Source organism: Anastrepha ludens, chromosome 4, assembly GCF_028408465.1.
Source record: "Anastrepha ludens isolate Willacy chromosome 4, idAnaLude1.1, whole genome shotgun sequence".
Classification (NCBI taxonomy): domain Eukaryota; kingdom Metazoa; phylum Arthropoda; class Insecta; order Diptera; family Tephritidae; genus Anastrepha; species Anastrepha ludens.
The window spans coordinates 21,102,087-21,123,687 of NC_071500.1; the positions used below are offsets into that span (position 1 = coordinate 21,102,087).

General features: G+C 35.9%; 1 protein-coding gene across 2 annotated transcripts in view; it reads left to right on the plus strand.

Moving 5' to 3' along the window:
• The window catches only part of LOC128860300 (adenylate kinase isoenzyme 1), a 34,125-nt gene that overhangs the window by 7,841 nt on the left and 4,683 nt on the right, over positions 1-21,601 (plus strand). Inside the window, exons 2-5 of one of the 2 annotated variants that reach the window (XM_054097742.1) lie at positions 17,730-17,813; positions 18,317-18,439; positions 18,514-18,656; positions 18,722-18,806. In XM_054097742.1, the coding sequence (XP_053953717.1) occupies positions 17,730-17,813; positions 18,317-18,439; positions 18,514-18,656; positions 18,722-18,806 (435 nt within the window). The remainder of the gene's footprint in view (positions 1-17,729; positions 17,814-18,316; positions 18,440-18,513; positions 18,657-18,721; positions 18,807-21,601) is intronic. The other variant, XM_054097743.1, reaches the window with a different exon arrangement.

The window sequence follows — 21,601 nt, forward strand, 5'->3', positions numbered from 1 at the left end:
AGGCAGCTAAAGCAAAAGCAACTGCTGCTAAATCCAAGAAGACTTCTTCTTCTTCTTAATTGGCGCTATAACCGCTTACGCGATTTTGGCCGAGTTTAGCAAAGCGCGCCAGTCGTTTCTTTCTCGTGCTAACCGGCGCCAGTTGGACACACCAAGTGAAGCCAAGTCCTTCTCCACCTGATCTTTCCAACGCAGAGGAGGCCGCCCCCTTCCTCTGCTACCACCAGCTGGTACCGCATCAAATACTTTCAAAGCCGGAGCGTTTGTATCCATTCGGACGACATGACCCAGCCAACGTAGCCGCTGGATCTTTATTCGCTGCGCTATGTCTATGTCGTCGTAAAGCTCATACAGCTCATCGTTCCAAGAAGACTGGATCTAATAAAAAGCCAGCCGCCAGAAAGCGACAACAGCAGATAAAAAGTAAAGAATTTACTTACAAAGGGAGCCTAATCGTTCAATAGTCAAGAATTTGAATATGTTGACCAGGAATATTAATTAAAATAGCTGCTGCTCCCAAGGATATTGAAAAACCTCAAGGCACTGATTCTGCATCAGTTCACCACATCCGTATCATTTTGACTTCGTACGTTCTTTGGAGAACATGTGTCGGGAGTTGAGGCGGGCGTAGAAGTACCTACCATTGCCAACCAAACAGAACGTAATTTTTTTATACAATAAATATAGGAGGAGTGAACTATGGCAACTAGGAGTTCAAAATGATTGACTTACGACGCCATTGGCAAAAAAATCTTCCAATAGGGTGATTATTTTGTGCCACCTTGTACCTATAAATTTAATTTTTTTGTGGGCAAGATGAATTAGATATTAATTTTCCAGCATTCAGAACTTTTTAGGCATATACTGCAGTAAACCAGTATTTTTTATAAAATCAAGTAGCTCCTTCTAATTATGATAATATAAATAATTTTTGTAACAGCTTACTACCTTAATAATTATATTTTGTGTTGCTCTATCTTTCAAACTGAAGTGACCTTTAAACCTTTCAATTTAGTTTGGGTTTTTCCAAAAATATAAATGTTAAATATCTGTTGCTTAAAACAAAGGGCAATAGATTTTAAAGTATTTCTCTCTTCGGCAATGCCAGCGAAATTTCTCCTAAATACAGTGGGCCCATGCGAATATGCTTTAAATTGAGATACTTTTGAGAGCATCAGCAGCGTCAAAACGCCGAATTTTGCGGTCTTAAAATCAGTTTAAAAAATCCATCGTAGTTCAACTATTACAGAAAAACGAGCCCCAAACTCTACACTGTTTTCAGCTGATTTTGTTTAATATAAACTTGTTTACTACATTTGAGCTCACTTCTATTCCTATTCAGTGGCTATGTGTTTTCACTATAAATCATTTTACGCTAAGGAGAAAAATTGAAAATTGCTCGATTATAAATTTTAGTGCGCTTTTGCTATTTTGCAAGTGAATTTTTCGCACCGCCACTATGGGTATGTATTTTATTTTTGTTTTCACCTTCAAGTGGCTCTTCTATAAACAATGAGAATAATAATAGTTTCCTGTCAGCTCGTGCAATGATAGAACGTTGCCTTGCCCTATGGTAAACAATTATTGTATGTTTATTTAAAAATTGTAAAATTCCTGGTAAAACTTTACAGCAAACCATCAGTCTATGCCTAACATTTTATTACATTTTCCACCCATCAAAGTCATCGTCGATCGTGCTGATAAACATCATCGACCACAATACACACAAAGCTTACGCCGTATACAGTTAGGGGGCGTCCATAAATTACGTAAGGTGTTTTTTTCAATTTTCTGAACCTCCCTCCCCCCCTGGTGAGATGTCGTGAGATTTTATTCAACCCCCTCCCCCATCCCCCAATCTCACGTGAGATTTTTCAAAATGTGGGTTTCTTATGTAAACGCGTTGGATTGTTATTGTAAAAAGAAAAAAAATTTGCTTCGTGCTTTTATTTACGACTAGTTAAGACTAGTAATCAATATTGCTGAGAGTTATAAGTGTAATAAAAATTTGACAATAGAAGACTTAAATCGTAACTACTGCGATTAAAAAAAGAATATCTACTCTAATTCAGTCCATGGAGAATCATGCGCGGTTTCAAGAGAGACTATTGGGACCAACATGTCCATATGATTTTCAGTAAATTCATGTGCTCCTTCAACTTCGTTCTAATCTAGCCACTCTTAGCCGTTGACGCTTGCGCACAGTAACTCATTAGCTCGTCTTGTGACAATCCGTGAGGGTCGCACTTTGCGGAACATACGCGCTTGCTTAGCTGGCGCAATGTGAGCTGCTCTCCTGTGCTCTGCAGCTCTTGTGATAGATGCGAAGTAAATACCGCATGTACTGCAGCATATTTTCTCTAAATCATCACGTATACTTGGGCAATAGAGATCAATAGGCGTGCTGATGAAGGCATTCAGCGGTTGAATCGGTACGCGTATTAGAAATGGAGCAAATGATTTTCCGTCATGTTCTTTAAAGTCCGGAATTGTCAAACGTCAACCTGAGTGATAGGGCGTTCGACTCATAGCGGCGCGAAAACAACCGACGGGCTACACTGTACTTAATTCAGATTAAATTGAGCTATTTGGTATAAAACAAATATGGTGGTTTGACAGTAGTAATGTATAACGTCGAAGTATGAATGAAATTATTTTCTTTCGAACGAATTAGTGAATGATCTTAATCATACTACGATTACGCTTGAGATTAAATCTTAAGCATGTACAATCGGGATAATGGACCAAAATAGTATAATTTTTTTTTGTTTCAATCAGAAAAAAAATTGCGTGATATTTGCCGAGACCCCCCCTCTCTCCAACGTAAGATTAGATGAGATTTGACTCGACCCCCTCCCCCCCTTAAACATCTCACGTAATTTATGGACGCCCCCTTACAGGATCTTTTAAGCTCGTATTTTTTATTTCGGCAACTCTTTGTATTGAGAGCAGATGACGTCATTTTCACAAAGTTGAGCATATATATTCGGCCATTGCAATCGTCCAACAGCGTCCGGAATAAAAAAGTGAATCGAAAAATTTTAGGCGATTTGATTGGTACAAGGCATAAACTCATCTGTACATGCTCGTCCCTGTCATTGCACCCTGGTATTTAACAAAATTTAACTAAAAGTACGCTTACCATCAATGGATTGTGATATTGCAATTGAAATTTGGAAAAGTCCAGCCAAGAAGCACCAAAAGATTTGGTAACTCCTAAAATACTCAGGCTAAAAAGCCTATGGTATTTAAAGCTCTGGATAGTTAAAGGAGAAGATAGTCAAGAAGGAAAGGAGAGAAGTAACGTATAGAAAAAGAAAGACTCGAAGATATTTAGTCGTGTGAGCATTTTCCCGATTATTTGATAAATCTGAGAATATCCTCAAGTTTGAGAGAACGAATATTACTCATTCCCATGACAGAATCCGAATACGGAATCCGAAATTCGTAGCCTTGCTCTAGCAAATGTAGGACACTCAGAGAGCGAATCCGCCTCTTCTAAGTAAGACAAGCAAATCAGGTCCTCAATGATTCGAGTGGTGGTCATATGTTGAGCCCATAGATTGTGTGCTGTAATAATACCGACCATCAATCCAACGTATTTTCATCCAAGTTTTAGAAGAAAGTTCGACAGCTTTCTGTTCGGGCTTGTCGCAAAGCACTTGGCAGTTCTACAGCGTTCTTATCCGGACCATCGCTATGTAAATTGCATATACCTATAATCGCTGACCCAATTCCTGATTCCTGCAAAACTGATTCCGATTATTGGCTCTGGTCTCTGTGGGTAACCGCTGATCCTCAGCTGGCCAATTCTTCGGGGATTTCAGTGTTAAAAAGCTTGTGAAGAAAGATGTAAAGATAACTGCTCTAAAAGTGAAAGATGATATAAGGAATAGGTTGCAAAAATTATATGAGTGCTTTAAATGCCAGAAGAGTATTAAGAAAAACCGGCTATCATTTAAAACTTCCTAGGAAAAAGTCATTTATTTCGCTGATAGGTATGCAAAAACGCATTGCCTCCAGAAGGCTATTTTTTCGGATGAAAGCAAGTTTTGCATTTTTGGTATCAAAGAAAGAACAATTGTGTGGAGGAACTCTGGTACAACGCTGAATAACGTAAATTGATTACCAACAGTGCAACAAGGTGGTGATGGGATGATGGTGTGGGTTAATATGTTTACTGACGGCTCGAAAATGATGGACGGAGTAGGTTTAGCAGCCGCATCGCACATAGAGACAACGATGCCACTTAGACCACGAAATGGGTCCGTTGTGTGCATGGACGGCGTAGGTGCAGGGATTTATTTCGCAGACCTGGACATCAGGCGGCCAATTAAGCTCCCTAACCATTGCAGTATTTTTCAAGCAGAAGTCTTTGCGGTAGGAAAGGCTGTAGAAATAGCACTAGCAAGGACATCACAGCAACTCCAACATAAATATATACGTTGACAGACAAGCGGCAATAAAGGCAATAAACTCATATGAAATTTCATTAAATTCTTAGGACCAGGGAAGCTATAGAGGGACTAGCCACAGACAAACGGTTATACATCTATTGGGTACCCGGACATAAGGGCATTACAGGACACGAAATTGTAATGGGATTGCCAAAAGCGGCGTTTACATACAATTCGAACAAGAAAACTACATACTGAAACCTTTAATTATGGACATCAAAATACGGATAAATAGGAGGTGGAATAATCTAGCCACTTGCAAGACACAGAATGCAGATAAATACACCAGATTCGTACTAGCCCTGCCTAGAAAGGAAAGCAGAACTATCGTAGGTATACTGACAGGGCACAATTTGTTAGCGGCACACGCATACAAGATGGGAATTACATACAATGATAGCTGCAGATTTTGCCATGAACTAGAAGAGAGGGAAACTCTAAAGCACCTTCTATGTTCTTGCCCTGAAAAATGTTATTTTGAGGATATGTGAGAAGTTTACTGCCGAAGAATCTACCAAATTAGTAAACTCTGTGACCAATAGACTTAGGTACATATGTGATGAAATATCGCTAACTTGCTAAGGACAGGCATATTTTTTGAGAGCTTTTGAATATACATATAGGCTGGGCCATGTAAAATTTACTTTTTGAATCGGCTATAAAAAAAACTAATCAATATTTTTTCAAACTTTTTTTTTATTTTGAAGATTGAACATTGTCATTTATGAATGAAAAATAATATCGTTCAAATGACTGCCACGACTGGCTTTACAGTAGGCCATTCGATCAACCCAATTTTTAAGCACATTTTCGATTGTTTGGGCTCCAATTTAATGAATGACAACTTCGATTTCGTGTTTTAAAGCATCAATCGTCTCTGGATGGTTCGCATAGCATTTGTCATGTCATTTGTGTTAGCATTCTCAAAAAAATAGGTGGTTCAAAAAGCAAACGCTATATGGCCTCTCATTTTCTTGGTAAGGCATTCTCTCACACATATTTCAATTGCATGTATTTCTGCCTGGAATATTGTTGGGTAGAATCCTATCGGATTCGATTTTTTGAATTTAGGCCCATTGATTCCTGCCCCTGTTCTACCATTTTCCAATTTGGACCCATCAGTAAACCATAGCTGAGAGCCAGGTTTGAAAGTGATAGAATTAGTTCTCCAGTCTGTGCGTTCATTAATTATAACTGGGAAGTTCCTGAAGAGTATTGGTTTGGGTGAAACTATATCATCCCTATGAAGAATGGGACTAAATATGTACATATTCAATTTTTTAAAAATGAGCGTAGACTTTTTCTAGTTCGTCATTTTAGCGTTTCAAATGGGATCTATTATTTATTTGTTAAATATTTTGATCTATAATAAATTATACATTTTGTTTAATAAATTTTAAAACAAGAAAAATTTATTTAAAAAACTTAAAAACATTTTTTCATGTTCCGTTTTAGTTATATGTAGCTGTGTTATGCACATATATATATACAGCTGTGTATGTGCATATATATGTATACATTGTTTTTTTTGTGTATTTATAGGTGAACATGCAATACTGCGTACATGTTTTGTATCTCATTCATACAATTCCTCAGCGTACAAAAATATTTACCAAATCTCTTACAATTAACTGAACGTTTTTCAAACAAATTATAAACAAATCACTACATTTGATTATTGATTTAGAGTTGATTTTGAGTGTTTTGCGATTTTACACCTGAGTGTGAGTTTTTAAGTAATTTCCTGGTGAAACATATGTATACATGACTGAGCTAGAGCTAAGGGTACATACAAGTATTTACACACTCAAGTACATACTTATATTATATAATAAATAGCAAAACTTGGCGCAAAAATATATTTTTTTTATAAAATTCTCAATTCATAAATTATGCTGACTTTATTTTTACTAATCCATTTAAAATTTTATTTAGCTTAAGTTGCCCCAGTCGAAATATAGGAAAAGAGAAAGTAGGAAAACCCGCGGAAACATAAAACACGAAAACGAAAGACACAAAAACAAAATAGAAGAAAAAAGTGATTTCTATAAGTTAATGAAAAAATGTAATATGTTTGTCATGCTAGCCTTTCTCGTTGCCTTCGCCTTCGCCTTCAGATGCTTGCGGGCGCGAATTTTTCATTGGCAACGTGTCGCTATATTTATATTTCTTTTCAACTTCATGAGGCTTTTACAAATTGGGAGATTTCCTTCGTGTTGTATTTGTATTGAGTATACTCGTATAGTTTGCAGGCGCATTCGTTGTGCCGCTCTTGTGTTCGTGAAAAGTACATCGCGGCCAAGATTAATAAAAATAAATATATTTAAATAAATTACATAATTGCATATATGTATATACTTACATTTGTTTTTGTAAATATTTACATATTTATTTCTCACCTACCTATATAACTTTTGCAAAATGTTTGAACGCCACTAAGCAGCTATTTTTATTCCCTGCACAGAGTTCAGAATTACTGTATCGTTTGTGTTTAAATACAATAGTAAATTTTTTTATTCAAATGCCAACAAATTTATCAAACCGCGGGTTGAAACTTTTGTTTGTTTTCATACATACATATGTAGATCACACTATCTTTGCTTATTTATTTAACAGTTCAATGCTTTCAATGCGCAATTTATTAAGTCTTAAAAGAAAACGTTGGTGTGGATTGACAATGGGAGGCTAATTTTCACCACTTCCTTTGCGTAACTACCGAGCGGGAGTGCGTAGGTTCGAATCTTCTTGCATGAAACAACAAAATGATAGAGAAACGTTTTTCTCAAAGCGGTCGCCCCCGAGTGCATAAAAAAGCTACTCATAAAAACCATTTGCTGGTCAGAGTCCCTTTAAAACTGTAGGCCACTCCATTTGTGGAACCACATCAAGAGGCACACCACAAATCGGAGTAGAAGCTCGGCCAAACACTCAACAGAAGTGTGCACGCCAATTATTTATTTATTTTTGAAGTGAAACTTCTTAGGCGTCGATGGACGACCGAGAATGGAGAGTAAAATTTCAAGGCCATGCAACATTTTGGGCATTTTCGTTCCGCGAGAGAGAAAAAAGATGTAACGTAGAGGAAAAGGAGAGAGAGAGAACTTAACCTTATATATATCCAAGATACACTTTAGGCTATTTTTCCTGAGTTTTTCTTGTGGTTGCTAATTTCTAGGGAGAAATAACATTGCCTACTTCTTGGCGCTTGTTTGTTGGTCCAAACTGAGAGGAAATATATTTTTGGTGCCTACTTTTTGGCGTTATATTTCCTTGGTGCCTACTTTTTGGGGCGTTTTTCGGTCCGAATTTTTTGTGCCTACTTTTTGGCTCTTATTTCCGTTTCCTGGCTAGTGCTTGTGCGTACTATAAAGTGCTATCCATTCCGACGTCGGATTTATTTGTATTGCCTTGCGGTCATTTGTGCCGTTGCTGCGGTCCTCGAATCGCTGCGTTTGTGCGTGTGATAAAAGCTCGGAGTAGTGCGCGTTGTTGCCGCGGTTTGTGTCCGGCTTTTACCTACACCGGTCGACTCTTCTCCGTTTTTTGTAAATTTTGTCTATTCGTATTCTCTGCAAATGTTGTGAATTTATTTAGATATATATTCCTTCTCTCTCTCTCTCTCTCTCTCATTCTCTCTCGGGTCTTTCCCTTTTTCTTTGTCTGCCTTGCAAGTTTGACTTCTGTTATGTGTATTACGCTACACGCACTGTTTTTCTTTAAATACAAAAATATAGAAATTTTCAAAAGGCTAAACGGATATAAAACAAAAAAATTTTAATTTTAATTATAATTTTTTTTGAAATTTATGTCGATATGAGTGCATAAAAGATAATATCAGGTGTCAGATGCCTTTAGTGAGCCATATCTCACGATGTGAACACCGCATCAGGTCATACTGCGTAAAAATACTTATACAAAAGTTTTGGCAAGTTTATTAAGCCAATTATACTTGCACTTTTTGAGAATTTTTTAGTTTTTTTTGAGGCGCACAAAGTGCATTTTCGCCATTTAACGCATGCTCGACATTTTATATATCATAGAAGAATATACCCCACAATTTTTTATAAATTTTGTGCAAAGTTTGAAATTTTGCGTTCTTTGTTTTTTGTTGTAATATAAATTATATTTTCATTAAAAACTAATTAATTGGTCAAAAGTGGCCAATATGTGGCGTAAGCCTTTTTTTTGGCGTTGACAGTATACTAAAATGCTCAGAATGATGAGGAGAGTCGATTTACTAAATCTCGTGCAAACTTGATGTTGCTTCTCATCGCATTTAGATTCGACATAAATATTATTGCGATGGAATAAAAACTGCGTCCACTTCCTACGCTCTCGGAAGCTATAACTCGAGAAAATTTTTTCGATATTTTTACAAAACTCAAGGAAAACCTTACCTTCATCTGAGTGCCAGTGTACTAACCCCTACCCGAGACATTTTGAAACTAATTTTGCAACCGATTTGCATGGAATTTTTCGGGATTTTCTACAATTTTTTTAAGTTTATGAGAATATGTCCAATACAATGGAGCAAAATTAATCACCCTATAGGAAGATTTATAATTTTTGTAAATGGTGTGGTACGACAATCACATTTCACACACTTCTGTACTAGGCAGCTGCAGCAGAAAGCAAATAGGAAAGCTATGTGAGTGTGTTAAGGTCTAAATATTAAAAAGATTTACATCACTAAAAAAAATTTTTTTTTTAATATAATAAAATAAAAAAAGATTTTTTAAACAAAATACTGATTTATGATTAATGATTTATGAAATAGAAATAATGATTAAAAATGAAATAAAATTGTATTGTTTATTTTAAATCATTTTATTTTTTATCTAGTAAAAGAATATTGAAAAGCAATATCGGATGATCAATTTTTGTGCTTGAAATGATGGTTTTTGGGTGTTTCTTTAAAAACCAATTATTTTTGTTTTGAGTATTTCATTTTTTGATCCATTGTTAAAATACAAACATTTTTTTGGTCATACGAGGTTCGTTCAAAAAGTTGTCAGCCTTCAAAAAATGGTCTTCCAAAACAGGTCGTTGGCGACACGGATTCCGTGTCCTTTTTCAGTATAAATGTCGTTATCGTGTGAACGATCTTTAAAAAAAAGAATTACAAAATGGCGGACGTTCAAAGATGAAAACCCGTTTTTTGACCTTTTTTTACTTTTTTTAAGGTCGTCTTAAAAAATACTACAATTTTTTTTCCAAATGATCATACATAGTTCACACGATAACAACATTAATTCTACCTCATTTTATTTCATCTAAATTGGTTCAGTAGAACCGACTATATACCTACATATGTGTCCATTGTAATTTCTTAACAATGGATCAAAACATAAAATACTCAGAATAAAAAAGAAAACTCTTTTTTCGTTTCCGTTTTACTCGCTTAGAAACACTATTTCAAACGAGGCGAGGACCTTAACAGTTTGCCATATACAAAGTGGAGCAAAATTATTCATCTGATTTTGCTCTTGAATATTCTCTTATTAAATGAAAAATAAAATGACTTAAAATTAAAAATAAAGTTAATTAAAAAAAAATACGGAGAAACAGAACAAAAAATCTTTTTTCACTCAAAAAACACCATTTCAAATGAGTCGAGGACCTTAAAAGTCTTAAGCAAAACTTCTCCTAAATTTTAATTAAATTAAGGATTAAAAGGTTTAACAGAATCCTTTGCATAAACCCGCAATTCACACTATTCAGATTACTTGAAATCATTGAAAACCAGTCTCCCGCCTTCATAGGTAAAACGCTCTACCATTATGCCAAAATATTATTTTTTCCTCGATATCAATTAATAATTTTGTTTTCAAAACATGAATAATCAATAATTGTCCAAGCATTTATGTACTTCTGTACAAATACCCGCATATTTATCTTTTCCCATTGTTATATTGGCTGTATTTGTGAATGGCTACAACTGTCAAACAAATGCCATAGGACAATAGAAAACCATCACGCATGTGACACCAAAGTGCTACTGAAATATCAACAAAACATCTGGCAATGCAATAAATACGTTGAGTGTATATATTTTTAATTCAGAAATTAGCATAAAAATTACGACAAATTGGTTTTACCATAGTTGACTCTGGTGATGAAGATAAATAAAATAAAATATGTTCGACGCTTATTCCTCATTCTATTGTTTAAGTTTTTATGTTTTCTTTTGCCTTTTCATCTCAACAAATGCGTATCCAAAGGTAACTGTTCATTTTTTACCGCATGCCATAATGTATTGTCAGAATCTGCCGATGTGCCTTTTGCTTCGTCAACTGTGTCGTTGTTTAAATTGCGGTGAATGCCAGCGTTTGGTATATACAATCGTGTATTTGTTATTGTTCTTAGTATCTTTGACTGGGTGCATTGCAGTATTGTCAAATTGGATTTAGAAGCTGTGCCCCAAACTTCTATTCCATATTTCCGAATTGGTGCAGTTGTCGTTTTGTAGACTAAGGTTTTGTTTGCCAGCAGAAGCTTTGACTGAGGACCTAGCAGCCAGTAGAGTTGCCGAAAGCGATTTTTAATTTCATTCCTTTTTTTATTATACGGGTTTTTTTAGTTTAGTTAAGAGGCAATTGAAATGCCTAAGAATTTAGCTTTCGTATCAGGATTCGCATCAGAGTTTCCAATCTTTAATGAGTCTATGGTTACCTTTCTGTTCGTGTAATTGACTTGAATTGTTGTGTCGCCATTAATTTGTATATTCCATTTTTTGAACCAGTTCAGTGTTTTGCTTATGTCGTTTTGTAAATTTGTTTATGCTATAGTCGGGTCTCTATGAGATGCCATTAGTACAGTGAAATTATAAGAAAAGTTTTAATTTTTTGTAGGTTGAGAAAAACATCACATAGGTTAAGAATATCACAAATTAAAGAGATCATGGTTCAATTTTTATTGTCACCCGATTCACCCTCGAACTCCCTTATCCTTTATTTTGTAATTAAAAAAAAAAAGAGGTTGTCTGTAAAGTCGGTTTACTGACGATAGTTTAACGTGATAACGTCATAAGAAAATACTGATTGAATGGTTGCATTTTTCAAAAGAAATATTTAATTTTATTTGTTTGATAGATATTTTGTATGGATATAGAGAATGAGTTAACATTAACATAACATAATATAACATAACATAACATAACATAACATAACATAACATAACATAACATAACATAACATAACATAGCATAACATAACATAACATAACATAACATAACATAACATAACATAACATAACATAACATAACATAACATAACATAACATAACATCACATAACATCACATCACATAACATAACATAACATAACATAACATATCATATCATAAAGCATTCACCAACAGCTTTCATTTGATACCCATATTGTACATACACGTCCGAAGGTTACCCGGGTCCACGTTTTGACCTATATCTCGAGACCCTATCTACCAATAGGTATTCAAACTATACGGAAATCATCTTCAATACCTACTTAACAATGTGTGTAAGTTTGGTTTAATTCGGTTCAAAGACACGGCGGGTGCACGTTTTGGCATATATTTCGAGGCCCTAGTCATCAATAGGTATGAAAATTACCCCGTATTAAAGCACTTATCAACAGCTTTCATTTGATATCCATATTGTACAAACACATTCTAGGGTCCACGTTTTGGTCTCTATCTCGAGACCCTAGTCACGGAGCGGATGGAAATACTCTGAACTAAAGCATTCACCAACAGCTTCCATTTGATACCCATATTGTACATACACATCCGAAGGTTACCCGGGTCCACGTTTTGACCTATATCTCGAGACCCTATCTACCAATTGGTATCCAAACTATACGGAAACCATCTTCAATACCTCCTTAACAATGTGTGTAAGTTTGGTTTAATTCGGTGCAAAGACACGGCGGGTCCACGTTTTGGCATATATTTCCAGACCCTAGTCATCAATAGGTATGAAAATTACCCCGTATTAAAGCACTTATCAACAGCTTTCATTTGATACCCATATTGTACATACACAACCAAAGGTTACCCGGGTCCACGTTTTGACCTATATCTCGAGACCCCAGTCACGGAGCGGCATGAAAAATACTCTGTACGAAAGCATTCACCAACAGCTTCAATTTGATATCCATATTGTACAAACACATTCTAGGGTCCACGTTTTGGTCTCTATCTCGAGACCCTAGTCACGGAGCGGCATAAAAAATACTCTGGACTAAAGCATTCACCAACAGCTTCCATTTGATACCCATATTGTACATACACATCCTATTTCCAAAATAAAATATAATCCATGTTACTCGTGGATGATGTAGTTTTCGAATGGTGAAAGAATTTTTAAAATCGGTCCAGTAGTTTTGAGCCTATTCATTACAAACAAACAAAGTTTTCCTCTTTATAAGATTAGTATAGACAACATATCTTATAAGGTATATGGTAAATATTAAAATACATTTTTTCCTTCATATATAATAAAAAAATTAATAATTATAACATTAAAACAACAGGTGTTATTAACAAACTTGATTTTATTTTAAATTCTTCAAGTGAATCAAATTAATAATAATCAATAAGAAGGCATATGCAAATACAAATACGTGAATTTATATATGTATATTACATATGCGCATATACATACATATATACGCCCACTTAAGTAGGAGAGAGCAAGATGTCGAACGTTGCCGTTCGTTTGCTTTGTTTGCTTTGTCGTTCGTTCCGCGCTTTCGCTTGCAGTTCATGCAATGCAATGAGCAAGGTAACGACAAATGAGCAAGGTAACACTAATGAGCAAGGTAACACTAATGAGCAAGGTAACACTAAAGAGCAAGGTAACACTAATGAGCAAGGTAACACTAAAGAGCAAGGTAACACTAATGAGCAAGGTAACACTAAAGAGCAAGGTAACACTAATGAGCAAGGTAACACTAAAGAGCAAGGTAACACTAAAGAGCAAGGTAACACTAATGAGCAAGGTAACTACATATGAGCAAGGTAACTACATATGAGCAAGGTAACACTAAAGAGCAAGGTAACACTAATGAGCAAGGTAACGACACATTTTTTCGTGCGTGCAGCCTGTTAAATCGAATTATAAGACGTTATCACGTCAAAAACATAAAAAAAATAAATAATTGGCGCGTACACTTCTGTTTAGATGTTTGGCCGAGCTCCTCCTCCTATTTGTGGTGTGCGTCTTGATGTTGTTCCACAAATGGAGGGACCTACAGTTTCAAGCCGACTCCGAACGGCAGATATTTTTATGAGGAGCTTTTTCATGGCAGAAATACACTCGGAGGTTTGCCATTGCCTGCCGAGGGGCGACCGCTATTAGAAAAATGTTTTTTATTAATTTTGCTTTCACCGAGATTCGAACCGACGTCAAAAACATAGATTACCATATAATTTGATAGCTTAAAACATGAACTTTAATATTTACCCTCTTCATTTTTATTTTTCTCTCTCATTTGAGTATAAATTCCTGCAAATCCTTCTGAACTGTTTTCGTCAGTAATTTTTGGCGTCTTATGTCTGGTAGCCCATAAAATGAAAGAGTTTTGCATGTAGTCATCTATGTACTTATGTATATATCTTAACAAAGACTGATTGGAAGAGCGCCAGAATACGTGAGAAAAGAGGGGGCACAATTCTGCTGACAAAAGTTCCATGACGTAGCAGCCAAAGTTGCTCTCTCAATTTTGCTTTGGATGGGCACATCTTGTATTCTATACTCCTTGTATATTGTACTTATATCGATAGCTCGCTTGGCCCCCACCAACTAATACACTTATTTTCTTTTTTATTATTCCATTCTGGTTTATGCACATTTTTAGTGTGGCAATTGTATACCTGTACGCATGGATCAATACGTGTACGTCAAATTCGCACTCACTCTCCGCCAATGTCGGTCACATATGAATTGACGTCTGCTTCAGCCAATTAGCCAATAGCTGAAAACTGAAAAAAAAGATTATCGGATTCAAAGTAAATGGCTATGGTTGGATGTTGTGCTGAATATTCTTATTTGCATAGTTAAATGAAGAGTCTCGGCCGTTGTTTTAAACTATTTTAACAACTACGACAGTTATTAAATCTAATAATATATTTTTTAATTTTTCTACCTCCAACGCGCAAACCAGGTTTCAGTTCTCATGAGTGTACCTATAAATAAAATGCAATAAATCATTAGGGAAATTATGAAGGTCATGCAGAACTTTTGTCAAACGGAAAGAAAAAAAGTTCAGCGACACACATTATTTGCTTTTCCGCACATATGCACGTCTATGAATTGGAATAAGTAATGAATTTTAGTTTTATGCAAGGACAGTGCATGTCGGTGAGTGTTCGTATACTTGTGATAATTACTCGGCAATGGCAGATTGCCAGTCTTTAATTATGCAAATAAAAAAATGTGGCTGCTCGAACGCTTAGAGCCTTTTAAAAGGTAAGGAAAGATGCCACGCATAGTTTGTTGTTGTACGTGCATTACACATGTGCTGAAACGTCCCGGGCCTAACGCATAGATGGCACTAGTTTTATTGCATTCACATCTTTTTCAGTTAACAGTAACATTAAAAAGACAGTTGTTAAAATTTCAGGATTCTATTCATTACTTCGTTAGTTATTGTGCTAAAAGTGATGCTACTTTTGTTATTTTCAAATCAATGGATCAAAACGAATTTGGTGTTTTAATTTTACACTACGTCTTGATGTGAAAAAATACCGTTCAAGCGAAGCTATGGCTTGAAAAGTGTTTTGGGGACTCCGCTCCATCAGAAACAACAATAAAACACTGGTTTGCTGACTTCAAATATGATAAACCAGACACCGTTGATGCACAACCCAGAGGACGTCCAAATGAGATGGTAACACCTGAAAACATAAAAAAATTCAAAAATTCGTTTTGAATGACCGAAAAGTGAAGTTGCGTGAGTTAGCTGACATCGTAAAGATACCAAAAGAAAGAGTTGGCATTATATTGCTTGAGCATTTAACTATGCGAAAGCTCTGTTCAAAGTGGGTGCCGCGTTTGCTCACTGTTGACCGAAGACAAGGACGTGTTGATGTTTTAATATTAAATATTGTAAAATTTGTATTTTAGTTTGGAATTTATATCTTAAATGTCTGTTCTGAATTTTGTTAGACATTAATGAATAAATAAAATAAACCAAGTGCGCTATTTCTATGTCCACAGCTGTATATAAAGGGTGATCGGATTGGAGGTACTTTTTCCAATAGGATTTTTTTTACAGATCGCGCGTGACTACTTTTAAACTAAATACAGAACTTCTTTCAGTATTCATTGACATTTCATCATGGAGAGACTTACGCCTCAACAACAGTCACAAATCATAACCCTACATTACGAAAATCGACGCTCTGTGAAAAGTGTTCATCGCGCGCTCAGGCCAGCTTGTGGTGTATAGCAATGATGCCCATTTTTGGCTTAATGGCTATACCAATAAGCAGAATTGACGTATTTGGGCCGAAGAGCAATCCGAAGCCATAAAGAAACATTCAGTAAATCCGTTGAAAACAACCGTCTGGTTTGGCCTATGCGCTGTAGGAATCATCGGCCCATATTTCTTCAAAGACGAGGCTGATGCCAATGTAACAGTTATTGCGGTATGATAAACGACTTTTTGATAACGGAAATTGAAGCCCTCGATCTCCAACACATTTGGGTCCAACAAGACGGCGCTACTTACTATACAGCCCGTGGAACTATGGATTTAATGCGTAGTCGTTTCGGTGAGGAATTTTTCTCTCGTCTCTCTTGGATTGTCGCTAACAAGCAACGATGTGTGAGCAGGGGCGTTATCGTGATACAAGAGCCAATTTTTTTTCTTCCACAAATCCGTGCGTTTCTGGCGGATTGCTTCGAGCAAATTGAGCATAACTTGCAGGTAATATTCCTCATTGACAGTTTTACCGTGTGGCAAGAACTCATGATGCACAATGCCTCTACATTCGAAGAACACCGTAAGCAAAACTTTTACATTCGACCGAACTTGGCGCGCTTTTTTCGGTCTTGGTTCGTGCGGCAGCTTCTATTGAGATGATTGAGCTTTGGTTTCCACGTGATAACCATAAACCCACGATTCGTCACCAGTTACGATCCTCGGGAGCAAATTTGGGTCGTTTGTAGGACATAGTCGAACATCTCATTAGCAATGTTCATGCGATGTTGCTTTTGGTCGAAATTGAGCAGTTTTGGTACGAATTTTGCGGCGCCCCGTCCCATGCCCAAATCATTGAAAAAATGGAATGGCACGAGCCTATCGATATGTCTAGGTCCTCAGCCAATACCATTTTCTTCACTTCATCAATTTTTTCGTCTGCTGTTGAAGTGCTCGGGCGTCCGGCGTCCGGTACGCTTTTCGTCGTTCACATCTTCTCGGCCTTCTGAGAACATTTTGTACCACCGATAAGCGTTGCTTTGGTTCAAAGCAGTTTCTCCGTATGACACAGTCAACATTCGGAATGCGCCCGCGCACTTAATTTCGTTTTTCACACAAAGTTTGATACAGGTTCTTTGATCCATCTTTTTGAATAGGTAAAAATCGAAGACGAGCCGAAACACGTGCAAGCAAAGCAGTCAACCATTAACTGAACTTTCAAAATGGCCGAATTTCGAAATGACGAAATTTGAATATACGTAACCTGCGAAAATTCAAAATTCGCGATACTTTTTGAACACACTTCGTAAAGTCTAAATACCTTGTGGATAAATCAGCGTCCATTGAGACATTGGAAGCCAACATTACTAAAGTCGTTCACAAGATAGCGACCGAAATCCTCCAGGGAGTCATTCAAAATTAGTGTTTACGGATGGCCGAATTACGGCGCAGTTGCGGCCAATACTTGAAAGTGATTATCTTTAAAAAATAAATGTCCGCAGAAAAATAATAAAGATTGTCCAATGAATTTGAAGTTTCGCTGTTTTATTTCAATTTAAATCCGATGCCTCCAAATTGATCACCCTTTATAATAAAAATACATCGCAAATACGTAAACCCTACTCACACATATAAATCCGAAAACTTTTAACAAAGCAATTTACAATCATCTCGAAATTTTTAAGCTGCTTTTAAATAGTAACAAGGCGTTTTTTAACCTTACATCTGCTGCTGATATAAATTCTTGCAGTTTGAATTAAGTATTATATTACTTTACAACTGTCCACCTACATACCTCACTGTTACTATTTGTATATTTACTCATATCTTCTCCAACTACACTACTATGTGCATATGTGTTTGTCCAGTTGTTTATGTGTCATCAAATGGCGATAAAGAAGGAAGCCAATGACAAAGCGAAAGCCGCCAAACTTCGAAGGGCACAAATTGGCGTAAGTAAAAAAACAAAACCAAAACAAGGTTCAAGTAATCGTATCGTAATGTAGTTCTAAACAATGGTGGAAAAAATTAGAAAAAAATTGTCTCTCCAGAATTACTCAAAATGCACGGGTGTTGCTTAGTGTGCTTCAAAATACAAAATATAATATAATCTTTGAAAAATTTCGAATGCATTTCATAACACAGGGCAAAACGCTTGGTGATAAATATTTATTAATCCAGCTAAAATCCAAAATTGCGTATATGTTACCTATTAATCTAGACATATCTCTCTATTTTTTCTCTCAACTTGTTTTTAATTAACAATCGAAAATGGTCTTGCTTTTTCCTGCCTGTCTGCTAAAAAAAAAATTATCAAAATAAAATTAAAATTAATTGATTGGTATTGAAAAGACGTCGTGGTTGTGCTTAAATGGCGTGTATTAAAATTTATATATTATATAAAAAAAAGAAATTCTTCTCAACAACTCACTTCATATTTTCTCCAATTTTACAGGTTGGCGTGCCAATTGTTTGGATTTTGGGTGGTCCCGGTTGCGGCAAAGGTACACAATGCGCTAAAATTGTCGAGAAATACGGATTTACACATCTCAGCTCTGGCGATTTGCTGCGTGCAGAAGTAACTAATTAACCATTAGAAATACACTGAAATTCATTTAAAATATTCACTTTAAATTGTTTTACCTCTTCTAGGTCGCCTCAGGTTCTGATAAGGGCCGCGAGCTGGAAGCCATAATGAAGGAAGGTAAATTGGTGCCTAATGAAGCAGTATTGTGCCTGCTAGCCAGTGCTATTGCCGATAATAAGTGCGATGCGAAAGGCTTTCTAATTGATGGGTCTGTGAATAAAATATTGTATTTTTCTAGCTTTTTACATAAACATTAATATGCTTATTTTACAGCTATCCGCGAGAGAAGGATCAGGGTGCAGCTTTTGAGCGAAACATTGCGCCGGCGGATTTGATTATCTACTTTGATTGTTCAGATGTGAGTATTACGCATGGTTCTATTGGTGCGGGAATGTAGAAATTTGTACGATGGATGATGGGCTATAAACACAAGAAGTAGATTTTTATGTTGGGACTGAGCTAAAATATAAACGACAGGAGCTTTGTTCTGATAACTTCGAGTTTATTTATTCAAAATAGTCCCCTCTGGCCTCAATACACTATTTTGCGCGATCGAAAAGAGTGTTTCGATTGGTCACTGACTGGATTGTTCTTCAGAATGACGGTACAAGCCTTTGGATGACCTTTACGGAGTCAAAACCTTTTCCTTTCAGTAAATCATAAAAAAATCAGTCACAAGAGTGGATCGATGAGATGGTGCGTTAACATGCAATAAGCGTCGTCTTTTCTCGCCTCTTTAATGAGTTCTTTCGAATATTGAATTCTGAGCAATTTTTGGAACTCAGTTAACTTCTGCGGAATGAAACGTTCACAAACCTTTCGTAAGCCCAAATAATCAGTTAAAATGCGATAAATTGATGTTTTGGAGTTATTCAACTCCGATTCCATGAATTTGAACGAGGAGTTTGGTTAATTTTTGATAAATTTGCCAACAATTTTGATGGAGTTTTCGGTGATTACTGATTTTAGTCGGCCCGTATGTTCATTGTCATCCATCTCTGAAACGTATACACCACTCATGAACTCTGGCACGAGATAGACAATCATCGCCATAAACTTTTTTCATCAATTAAAATGTTTCGGTTAAGGTTTTACCAATTTTAAAACAAAATTTAATATTAGCTCTCTGTTCGAAACTCTTTTTTGTACCGATGACATAAACATACTGGCACTTTAAGACGCAATAGCTTCGCTTCCACTGAAACGAATGTCACCAAGCTTTCACTGATTGTCAGCTAGGGATGTAACTTCCAACGCACTAACTCATTCAAAAGATGGCGCCATCAAAAATATTTTTAAGACGCCAGTCTTGTTTATTTTGGACTTCACCTTGTATATATCTATATTATATATAATAGGTGTATCAAGATTATTAGAGAGGATATTCAAAATGATGGTAGCTGATGCTGAGCCTATTCTACGATTTGTTTCTGTTTTAGACGATCATAATCCAGAAGAGGTTTTCTTTTTTTGTTTTTGATGTCTGCCGGCAGGCCTGAGGGCTGATTGTAATTGATCTTTTGTCTGGCTTGAATAGACTATACCACTATAAATCAGTGTTTTTATGAATAAGAATCTCTAATAGCCATGTAATGTATCTCATTTGTTGTGATTTTCCTTGCTTAGTGAGGAACTTAATCACGCATAAAACTCAATTTGATCCTTAGTTGATGTTTTATTCTCGATAGATTCTCGATTCGGCCGCGATAGCCGAACGAGTTGGTTCGTGACTATTATTCGGCATTCGGAGAGAACGTGAAAGAGCAAAATGAAAAAAGAGTTTTTTCCAATAGCGGTCGCCCTCGGCAGGCAATGGCAAACCTCCGAGTGTTTTTTTGCCCTGAAAAAGTTCCTCATAAGAAAACTATCTGCCGTTCGGAGTCGGCTTGAAACTGTAGGTCCCTCCATTTGTGAAACAACATCAAGATGTACGCCACAAACAGGAGGAGGAGCTCGGCCAAACACCCAAAACGGGCGTGAGCGCCAAATATATATATATATAGGTATATATATAAATATATATAGATTTATTTATCAGGCGATATCTGAAAGGTTTTCAATTATTTAATTTTTTGCGAAAAACTGAGAGTATTTATTATTTTAAAATAAATTAAATAGTAATATTCGTGCTTAAGTGAATATACAAAAACTTAAAAAAAAAAAAAATGGTGGCCCTAACGCGATTAAAGTTTTTGTTCTTACTCATCTTTCGTTCGCCGCTCATCACTGCACTGACTTTATAGATGCTTTTTAAACTTTATATTAAGCTTGAAACATTGAAAAGATATTCTTTAGATTGTAAATGAATTTTTAAAGCAAAACAAAAAAATGAAAATTTGAAAGTGCTGCAGGATATGCCCCCTTAAACGATTCGAATCGCCGCTTTTAGTCCGCTTTAGAATTGCATTACCTTGAAAAGAATTTTTTTTTTCAAATTATATTACTTACTTCGAAAAATTCATTTTGCTCTTTATTCCTTGTTCTGTTCTTAGTAAAACGATATTTAAAGGTTTCTTCGTAGAAAAGTTCAATAAGAATTATCCAGCAACGAATTTTCCCGAGAATTTTTCAAGTGTTCCCTCACAAAGAGAGATACATGTAAATTTAAAAAAAAAAATTTAACGTAGATCTGATTAAATTAATACAATTAACTAAATAGTTCGAATACAAATATATTTACTTATATATATACATAAATATATAAATATATGAAATTTTTTCAGACTCAATCGCTTTGTTGACAAAATTGCAGCCATATGCTAAATCAGCTGTTTTTCTATGTAGTTTGCAAATGTTTGCTGCAAAATATTTGACCGGCAAGAAGTTGCAACTTCCCCTCAAAATTAAATATCATTTTCCTGTCGTAATTTTCCTTCCATTGCAAGATTTTCGACACCTCGAACGCGATTTTACGATTGTAATAATTCGTAACAAGGGAAAAAAGTACGAAAAAACAAATCAAATATCGTAAAAGGAAAACAGCTTTTAAAGATACCAATTGGAGGATTGTCAGGGATTAAGTTATTCAAGAGGCTTCGTTACTAAGTTAGTTTTATCTTGTAAACCAAGACTTCTACGCAATTCCTGAAGCAGCGACGTTTTCGATACTTCGGTAAATATTTAAGGCCTCTTTTCGCCAAGCGTTAGCAAGTG